General features: G+C 44.2%; 1 protein-coding gene across 1 annotated transcript; it reads right to left on the bottom strand.

The window, feature by feature from the left end:
- Positions 1–5,430: 5,430 nt before the first annotated feature.
- On the bottom strand, positions 5,431–10,135 carry kcnk1b (potassium channel, subfamily K, member 1b). Its single transcript, XM_003964192.3, has 3 exons — positions 9,437–10,135; positions 7,875–8,270; positions 5,431–6,577 (listed from the first exon to the last, which is right to left on the bottom strand). Exons 1-3 carry the CDS (start codon positions 9,789–9,791, stop codon positions 6,324–6,326), a joined length of 1,005 nt encoding a protein of 334 aa, XP_003964241.1. The 5' UTR covers positions 9,792–10,135; the 3' UTR covers positions 5,431–6,323.
- Between the last annotated feature and the right edge of the window lie 492 nt (positions 10,136–10,627).

The raw sequence follows: 10,627 nt of genomic DNA on the forward strand, positions 1-10,627 counted from the left end.
TGCCCCAGTGCCGATCCTGTCGTGTTCTCAAAGCTATTGCGCCCTGGAAGCACTACAACAGCGCCATCTACCGGATTCACTGCAAATATCAAAGCGCCACATTTCGTATTTCTAGACTCCTAATAAAACTCCTAATAAAAATGACTCCTAATAGACTCCTAATAAAAATGTAAACGTGATCTTTTTTTTCATACTTGAGATCCTTTCACGTTGCTCACACATCTGCAGCTCGGCTTACCTGGCTCTGTCCCTCGTACGTGATCTAAAATATAATTTATCTCTTTTATTTTTGTGGATATAAAGTCAGATTAGTTAAAGATAACAGCAGTCACGCTTTCTTTCCTACAAACAGTCACGTTTCTGGAAGCCCATGTATGTGTGTGTGTGTGTGTGTGTGTGTGTGTGTGTGTGTGTGTGTGTGTGTTTGTGTGTGTCACAACAAAGAGAATGACAATAAGCTGGGTTTCGCATCACTGGTTGTCAGAATATTGATAGCACAAGAGCATTTCATTTTTCCCCACTCTGGTTATAAAACACATGGAGCGATGCTACCTTACGGCTTTTTTCACTATAGATTTTTCAAAAATTTACAGGCCACTGGGGTCGTCTTTGTTCTATTATTCATGCTCTACAAGCCCCATTTCTAGGCCACTGAAAAGGCCTATTTTATACAGAGGGAGCAAAAGAAATTTCATTATTCAAAGACAAGTCCAGGGGTTTGATTGTATCCATTCAGACTTGTGCCCCCAATGGAGTCTTTATATTCACAAGTGGTGATTATCCCTATTAGGAAATCAGTCTCCAGTCAGTGTATCCTGCTGGGTAGAGGTGAACCTTGCAACAGTAGATATAAATCTAAAGGAAAATGCAGAGCCATTATTTAGGGTAAATGGAGCTTTACCTGGTATGAAGAGGACCACTCCGTCCACCGGTAGCAGCTCTGTGGTCCACCCGCTGCACCGTGTCTTCACCCTGTGAGGTCCTCACTGCACAGAGCAGCACAAAGTAACACCAACTCTGTGTTTTTTATTTTTTGAGGATAGCTTTTTGCATCGATCGACACCTCGCCCACAGCTCAGTCCACCCTATGTGTTTTGGGTGGGTTGCTTACTCAAGCAAGAAAGTGGAGTCGGGTCATCGATAAGTGGGCCAGCACTTCCTATTGACAGTCTCGGGAAGCGGAGGATCAAGTTCACCTTGCATCATGCGCCTATCAACTCAGAGCTCAGCCAAAGTTTGATCAATTCTCGACCTTTTTCTCTGCCAAAATTCAAGGAACATCGACACCTTCCCTTTGAGGCACGGCCCATAAATATCTGAACAGCTGATCGAAGCCATCCGGTGCCAGCCAAAGTACCATCTTCCCCTCCAGCAGACCTCTTAGAGCGACTTAATTGGTGCTCCAGACTACAGAGCACAGCACACATTTTTAAATAGGGAACCCGAAGGAGCAGGATCCAAAAACTGAAAGGCCGGAATCTACGAAACCATGCGGCGAGAACCATCCAAATTTAGTTTTGCCCGCAAAGGGCGGGAAACTGTAAAAGGTCTTCCGTCATGGTGCTTCAGTTCCAGAGTGTTTTATTTTCACAGGAACACGGCTGATGAGCATTCAGCTCCATTACAGATCGGAGTCGTTCCAGAGAGCCGATGCAAAAGATGCTGTGACCGCCTGAAACTAAAATCCAGCAACGTTAATACTCTTGTAACTGTTCCAGTCTGTCATTATTGTTATTTGGATTTTATCCTGTGGCGTTCATATGGTTTGAAAGAGTCTTATGTAAATCCCCATGCTTCTCACCATCAATATTTGATGCAGCTCTCAGCCTGGAAACAGGGTGACAAACTTCTGCTGATTGGCCAGAGAAGCCAAACTACGAGCCAGTAAAATAAGCCACTCTCATCCCTCCGTACAGTAGGTTCAGCAACTACACCTTCAAATTCTCCTGACTCAGTGCTCCAATGCATTTGCATATTCCAGTGTAAGGGACATTTTCTTGGGTAGAACCCAGAGTGGAGCCCGTCGAGGCTTCTTTGTATGCTAAAATGTGGTCTTGTCCAGGAGCAATGGGTTAAGGAACCGATGCCCTGCAGGCCCAGAGCGCTCCTGGGACGTCTTTAGGGTGTGTTTGTCATTATTATGAACGCTGACACACAGCTACAGCATAGAACACATACATGTGGATAAGAAATATTGGTCCTGAAACGTTTTGGTCAGCAGCCATTTAGCTGCCCATTCAAAAAATGGACCTATTTCTACTGATTTGAGGAGTGTGAACACTTGTCTCGCTCTGTGACATTAGTGGCTACAGTGTGACGGTCACCAGGACACTGTCCCCATGTTGATCCATAAATGCACTCAGCATCCCTCTGCATGGATTATTGTGCTTGATGTTGTGGAGGCAGCGATGGATGTCTCACTGCAGGACAGTGCTCATGGTTGTGGGGACATTCTCTTCTCATCCTCTTCCCCTCCTTCCTCTGCTCCTCTCAGCTTGTCACCTCCTTTACGTAAAGGATGGCGTTAAATAGGCCGGCCTGAGTGCGATATACTGTATATATAAATGAAGGTTCAGTGCCTCAACATGCCTCTGTGTGTTATCTAAGGGGGTGTAGTTATAGGAAGGTAAACCCGCGGGATCATCAGGAGAATATCAGCAATTCTCAGTTGACTTCAGAGAATGAGAGCTTCACATTTACAGTAGCGCATAAGAGCGGATCTGGCAGTGGGGAATGTTTGTGCTCCAGGCCTTCTGCATTCCCATAGTCCCAGTGTCTGTGTGTGTATAAATAGTGCTGCTCCCTCACCAGAAAGCAGCGCCATAGGGTAAGTCGTCACCTAGGTTCAGCACAGCCCTCTTCCTCGTCCTCGGTGAACCCCCACCGTCCCGCCACCACTGGTGCTGTTGCGGGAATGCAGCAGCATTTGCATACAATCACCCCCCAGGAAATCCCAAATTTTAACGACATGACGAAAGGCCCAGCAATGCCGAGTCCTCCTGGGCGACTCAGAACTGCGCGGTGCGAGCGTGCTGTGCTGGAGTATACCACCATGCATTATTTAAACAGGAAACTGCAAGTAATCCAGATTCCTTAAAGAAATGAGAAAGAAAGAGCTTTACCAGGACCCTTTCTAACTCTCAGTAAGTGGATGAGAACAGGTCCAGGGTGCAAAATGAAACCTAAAGCCTGCGTTTTATTCCATCTTTACAGATCTGGCTCAGGTGTTTCTGTGCGTGCATGAAGAGACGAGAGCAACATTAATGAGAAGCGAGAATGTTTCAGACCAGTGAGCGGAGAACTCATCTTCATCTGCTCTGCCCCGTTACTCACCTGAATGACAGCCTGGCTGCATTTGGATGTACAATAGAATGTAGTTTAAATTGGGAGCACCAGTTAAAATTCAATACAGGAGAGAAAAGGTGGACCCTCCGAGTGATTCCACTGCTTATTTATATTCCCCTGCAAGCTTTTCCCTGCTGATTTGCGTTCTGGCCTCGCTTTGTTGGTCTAAACTGTGAAGTTGCGGTCTGAATGGAACAACTGTGTTTGCGTGGCTGACCCTTAAAAAGGACAACAAACAACTCGTTTATTCCCGGCTCGGTGCACACCGTCAGCACCAGCAGGCATCTGTCATTTGCCTGCACCCGCTTACATAAATCCTGACCCTGACCTAAATGGTGCACGTTTGTGTTACCATTTTCAATTTCTCTGTGCTAAATAAACATGCAGACGATTAATTAATTGCCTTTAAAAACAAACAGGTTCCCTGGGGCTGCTGATTCCCAAACTCTGCACAAATGAGCAGACAGACAGTCCGGGGCTGATTCAGAATGCGGCTAATTTGTTCTGCAGCGACATGCGTGACATCTTTGACAGTTATTTTCAATTACGCCCACAGGTTACCGCCTGTGCCTCCCCCTCGTTTTCACGCGGGGATTCGAACCTGACAACACGGTCGTCGGCTCAGTGGTTCTGCAGCGTGTCACAGGTAATTACCGGCAGGTAGTTTTGTTCCAGGAAATACGGGTGCTGCATGAAACAAAAGTACCCGCACAGTGGATGAAACTCTCCCCAGAGAGACGTGTTGGAAGAATACGGCAAAGCACCGGCAAGAAGTGTAACCACCCAGTTTTGAGTTTATATGTGGGGGAGCAGCGACGGAGATCATCAGTGTCTCGTCTCGACCTCTCTCTCTCTTACACATCGAATGAATTTGCAAATCAGTGTGTGGTGTTCATGGGAGGACCCTCGTCTTCAGTCACGGCTCTGTGATGAAGACAAAGATGTGCTCAACAAATTCCCAAAAGGCTGAGACGGTGCATTCAAGAGCCGCATTTAAACAGGATTTACAAACACGCGTTGCTGTCAGAATCACGTTCCAAACTGGAATCCAAGGGGGAATAAAATGGCAAAGAAATGAATTTAATAATAAACCAGATACTTTATTTAAGAGACAGATAGTCGACAGGTGATTGATCTTAACTTTTACAGAGTTTAAATGAATGAGCGCTCTCCTCTTATTTTGCACAACATCAGTTTTGTAACACTAAAATCCTACAAATACACAAAGAAAACACAAGATAAAAATACAAAATTCCAGTGATTGACAATATTCCACTTGCTGAGTTGTCACCTTTAATTAAATAAGTGAAATACCTGTAAGCCATAATGCAATACTTACCGTCCCTGAAGAGAGTGACTTAGTTAGTTCTCGCACCTTACAAAACAAACGTTTTTGTCTAGACACGACAAACACGCCTGAAACCAGAGATCCCAGTCTGGCAAAAGGTTTCCCTTTTCACCCCTAAGAAAACAGGAACCATTCAAATGCTTCACGGTTAAAATGAAGGCATAGACTGGTGAGGAAGCAAAAAAAAAAGAAAAAAAGAACTCAATACTAAAACGTCACTGAGTGGCAGATACTGTCGAAACGGATCGCTATGACATCAATGAAGAAAAGGGGATTTCATAAACAATACATTCATTCAAGAACACAGAAGAGAAATGCTGTCAAAAAAAAGGACTTCAGGTTCCAAAACACAGATGAAATGTCTCGTTACTAAAGGCACCACAAACCCTAACTAAGCCGTGTAACAGCGCCGGACAGAGGATCTGAGAACAGACAGTGGTCGTGTTTTTTTTACATTTAAATGGTTTTCCTTCACGTACAAAACACACAAGGCGTCGCAGCAAAGCGCATCCGCCGGCTCAAATTCCTCCTCCTTGTTTGGAGAGCAAATGAGAAACACTCCGGCGACTTTTCAAGCTTTCCCAGTCGTGGTGCACAATCATTTGTTGATTTTATATTCAAAATATACTTTTAACATTTAAATAATACAAATACAGCAGTTTCAGTTGGACAGCTGACTCTTATAGAGATGAGAGCACTAGTTTTTCAGGATTTTGTGGATCATCAGTTTTCCTTCTTTTTTTTTTTGCCTCTCGGGCTTTAAATGTGCAAACTAAGCTTTTATTTTTTTAGGGGACAGGCCAGACGACGACTCAAAATTTCAATTGTATATGGTCGACCAGCCTACTGTACCTGTTTCTGACCATCCAAAATGCAATCAGCTAATAAGAGCGAAAAACCAATACATGATAGTGCTTATCATCATACATAGACAACTTCCGTATGAATAAATGCTGACAAATATGTTCCTTCACAATTAAATTTGAGAAATGTGGAGCCCGACCAGCACCTTTTCAAAGCTGAGCCAAAACACGGACCATGGAAACCAAAATTCTTGCAAGTAAATATTGGCCTTTTTCTCAGCAATTAAGCAGAAAACACTTGTGTAACACTTTCATGAGCTCCGTCTACCGGCAAATATTCCCAAACGCTGTGTGCGATCTATAAAATATGGTGAAAATATGCATCACTGGAATCCAAAACAAAGACATATTGTGCTGTACAGTACATGGTGTCTTTGAATAACTCAGTGTCATAAAGGGAGTTATTTCCTGACATGTTTACATTTTTAAGAGATGTTTTAGTTCTAGGTGGAACTTTTTTTAATCTGTAAATGTTGACACATTAATCTACAGTTCTTACCTGTCAACGGCTGCATGTATAAAACTTACGTAGCATTTTATGCTATTTGTCTTAACATTTGAGTAAGATTTAAGGCCAATGACTTCCTAAGATGTGAAATAATGAAGATTAGCTCCTTTGAGATTGTAGTTTCTGCTGTGTTTAATTTATACTAAATATCACTATATAGTGAAGGAATGTTTTTGCCTACTTAGGACTCTTAAGTTTTACCTGGGAACTACTCATGGCCGCACATGTAGGAGCCGTTTTTCCTCCTAAGTGGTGGCGGTTACTCGATTGTGTCACTTCTGGGAGGGACCAGAGTAGTTGTACTACCAAACATGTGTCTATTGTCCTCGTTAGAAGACGCAGCCGCTTTGGACACAGAGGAGAAAGACAGCTGGTCGTGTTCCAAAATGGCGATGCGGTCTTTCTGCTTCTCTTTCTTAAGGTAGAACATCTTCCTCAGCTGCTTCAGTTGCTGCAGCTCGCAGAAGGTCTCCAGCACCACCAGCATCACTATGAGCCCCAGGATCAGGTAGACTGACAAGGGAGAAAGACAATGAGCACCAAATTTAAAAAAAAAGGAACCCATTCAGCTCAGAAAGAAATGTGAGAAGAGTGAATGATTGTAGACGATGACAGATGAAGGGGACAAAGAGACACATGCTGTCTGAAACATGTGGTTCACACAGGTAGACACAAGGGGGCAGTAAAGTGCTCGTTGTGCTAATTCCAGTTCCATGTTGGAAAGCCCAGGAATAACCGAAGCATAACTGCAGGTCAAAACATTTTCGGTTCCCGTTTCCCTTCCTGGTTCACATTGACAAGTTAAATAAAATCAAAATTAACTTAGCGTTATGGCCCTATGGTATTACATGAAGTGAAGGAGAGCTGCAGCCTGGGAGAGCTGGAGGAAGCGAAAGCTGGTGGACCACAGCCGTGGGAGCACGTAGCAGATTTTGTGAATCGGTGAGCATCAGTTGCTCCTTTTGGTTTAAAAAAAAAGAGGAAAAAAAGAATCTGTGCGTGCTAATTACTGCTAAAAATCCGTGTTAATATTAACTCTGATGCAGAAGATTTCGTCACAAGAAAGGAAGGATGGACGTACAAATGATTCTGGTGCTATTTATACCAACAGTCTTACGTCTCTCCAACAAAATGGCACAATGCTGAATGATGTCTCTGACTGGCGCGTGCACATCCACACCCACACACATGCACATGCAGGCTACAGCTCACACTATAGCAGCAGTTAGGTGCTATCAACAAAGGACCTTGGGGAGCATTGTGACTGGAACACAATCAAATTGGCCATTGGAGTGAACCCATTTATTTATTGCCGCGGCAACAAGGGTTGGTCAAAATGAGGGCACAGTAGATCGTGTCACACCAAAGTTCAAAGTCCAGTGTCAGGGTGACGTTACCAAATCAGTTAACTGCTGCAACGCCAATTCTTACGCTTTACTTTGAAGAAAATGGGTTCAGCACAGGAGGCTGTTGGAGAGCGGAGCACAAACTAGAGTGTAGACATGACAAATATAGATATTTTTTATTTCAACTGGGCTGGTTTTATGGCTGAGAGAGATGAGCCTGCTGTTCCTCCAGAATAAACAAATGGGGCAGTAATATCCTCTTAGGAAACAGGATGTAATGAGATTTATGAGCGATGAGGCACCGACTTTAGAAATACACTCAAGTTTAGTGATATGACCCAGAATCACTAGAAACGAACGTCTCTGCGGGTTCCGAACTCTGTGCTGAAGTGAATTTGTTCAACTCCACACAGAAATCATCATTTTATATAGAAAAGAAGAAGATAAAGGTGTGGCGAGCTCACCAGTGATGCCCATTTTATACAGCTCCCTGTAGTTCTGATTCGCCGCCTCTCCGGGGACGTAATCTCCGAGGCCGATCGTGCTGAGCGAAATGAAGCAGAAGTAGAAGGAATCCAGGAAGTTCCAGTTGTCCTCCAGCGCCGAGAAGACGGCGGCCGGGATGAGGAGGAAGAAGCAGATGGCCAGAAAGCTGAGCACCACGGCGTGGGCGACGCCCACCACCGCCTTCGACAGGCCCCATTGCCGATGGACGTAGGAGATCGGCCTCCGAGTGCTGAACACCATGATCCTTTGCACGGCGGCGGTGAGGAAGAGGAGGGTGAAGGGGATGCCAATCGCGGAGTAGATGATGCAGAAGGCCTTTCCACCATCGGACAGGGGCGCCGTGTGACCGTACCCTGAAGATGCAGACCCGCATAGAAAGTAGATCAGCATTAACCCTGCACTCGTTGCCATCTCTTATCTTACCCAGGCGAGATGACAGGAAATATCAAAAGTTATTTCTGTTTGAGTTGCGCCTGCAGGCCACCGTTCTGACCGCTGATATAAGCTGCCGTCTTCTACTCGATGCTTAATTAAATAATAACAGGTGCATCTGCTGGCATTTGTTTCCACTCTCTTTTGTGTCTTATTATAACATGTCATAAAATTTGATCTGCGGTGTGAATTTTGGGCGTGGCTTTTGTATATATGCAACATGTTTGTGTAGTTCCCTTTGCGTAGGTTTGTTAATTCTTATTATCTCAAATATTATGGAGGTTTTCCTATTTTATCCATACTTTTACACAAATGAGTGTTAAACTGGAGCTTGTTCAGACTTTATCTACATATGCAAGTTGTTTTTTCAGTATTTAAATACATGTCGGTGTCGGTGAAGGACTCATGAAGTGAATCTAACAGGTGTGTAACAAAAAAAGCTGAACAAAAATGAGGAATCGTCACTTTCATCTTCTGCTTTCATCATTATAGGGCCTCTAAAAACTCCACATGTTCATGACAATTAGGGAAAGTACTACAGTTAAACGCACGGTGACCACAAAGGAAGACGGACCACCAAAGAATGCTGCAACTATCAGCTGCAGAGGGATAAAAGCAAAGGTTTAAGACCGGATTCCACGCAGGCAGACACCTTCAGTGTCTGGACTCTTGAAACCAACCGCCTCCATGCTGTCAGGCTGAAGTTCTGACAAAGCATTATCAAAAAACTAAATAAAAAAAGAAAATTTGTACAGCCCTGGACGACATCCCCTCGAAGAGAAAGCAAACACAACTATTTGTACAGTGGGACTTAATTCTAAATATGCTTTAGGGGAAATGGAGGCGATGTTGACAAGCCGGTCTCAAACATTTAAGCAGATATGGGATCAAAGGAGTTCCTGTACATGAAGGAATTAATTAATTCCATAGATTTGTCCCAGAGTTATGGCACCAAAAAGCTCTCACTTTACTACAATATTAGCAAGAATGACCGTGTGTATATAATCCTGTATGATAGACTGTAAAGGGTAGGGAAGTTGTGCACCTGACGGGCTGCAACATCCTGTGCGCCCTGGGCCGCACTCACCTGTGGTGGACAGCACGGTGCTGGCGAAGAACAGCGACGAGGTGAAGTCCCAGTTCCAGTTTATGGAGGCGTTATTTAGGATGGACACGCCATAATTACTGGCATCCAGGGCTTTCTTCAGGAACCTTTCGAGGCGCTCCTCGGACAGGCATTCGTTTTCCTGGAGGAACCTTTGTTTGAGGGCCCTCAGCTCCTGACGCAGGAGGTCTTCATACGGCAGCTCCACCGAAGAGAATATGATAGCGCCGAATACGAGATAAAGGACATAACCCAACAATAAAGATGCAAAATACCACGTCGATTTGTGATTCTGCATTAACCGGACACACGAACTGCTGGCGAGAGACTGAAGCATTCTGACAGGATAGGCTGTATTAGATCTGCGCCGGGCTAATCGATGGCTAACTACAATTACAAAAAATACATAAATAATTAAAAATGATCTTCCTCCTGTGTAATAGTGTCCCGATATGTCGCAAGGAGGATATTGTTAGAGACAAAGCTCAAACGAAAACGCTTCCCCCCTCCGCGCAACCTGCTGTGGTGTTGAGGCGTTCACGGTCGTCGGAACTTTTGCTTTGTCATCACTGTAAAGATTAAAGTTGAAAAACATCTCGTACTGCGCCAAACAGAAGGGCTGGTGCTAATGAGTGAATATGTAAACACAATTTCTATTTATAAAATAACGAACGTACAAACACACATATATATATATATATATTTTAAATTTAGAGACTCGCTGCGAAAAATAAAAGCAAGCCTCGAAACGCGCAGCAGTCGTTAATTCCCGATTTCAAAAAACACAACTTTTCGCTGTTGCACACTTGGGTTTTGATGCAATTAAAAATAATTGGAAAGAAGTCCACTGAAGACGCTCGCTTGGATAAGATGCTGTCATTTCGCCCACTTTTCAAAGACACGTGAATCCATCCGTTGTTGTCTCGGTGACAAAGGGGCTGTGACGTCATCGCCCCACTCCTCCAAGGTAATAATGACTCGAGTCGTTTCATTGACGGTGTTTCGGTTGGTCCCTCGGATTCATTTCACAGCAGCCGAGCGGCTGTGACCTTTTGTCAGCCTTTCTCCAGCTACTGTGAAAAGAAAACGCTGAAAAATGCGGGGTGTGGAGAGAAAGTAGCAGGATGTAGGATGAAAAGAAGGAGTCGATCCTAAAATCAACAAATAACACGA

This window comes from Takifugu rubripes, chromosome 4, assembly GCF_901000725.2.
Source record: "Takifugu rubripes chromosome 4, fTakRub1.2, whole genome shotgun sequence".
Lineage (NCBI taxonomy): Eukaryota > Metazoa > Chordata > Actinopteri > Tetraodontiformes > Tetraodontidae > Takifugu > Takifugu rubripes.

Excerpts from the sequence above, each read along its gene's own strand:
- kcnk1b (XM_003964192.3), bottom strand. The coding sequence starts at position 9,791 with ATGCTTCAGTCTCTCGCCAGCAGTTCGTGTGTCCGGTTAATGCAGAAT. Across the intron at positions 8,271-9,436 it reads CACCGTGCTGTCCACCACAG|GGTACGGTCACACGGCGCCC; the intron begins GTGAGTGCGGCC and ends CTGCATCTTCAG. Across the intron at positions 6,578-7,874 it reads GTATAAAATGGGCATCACTG|TCTACCTGATCCTGGGGCTC; the intron begins GTGAGCTCGCCA and ends CTCCCTTGTCAG.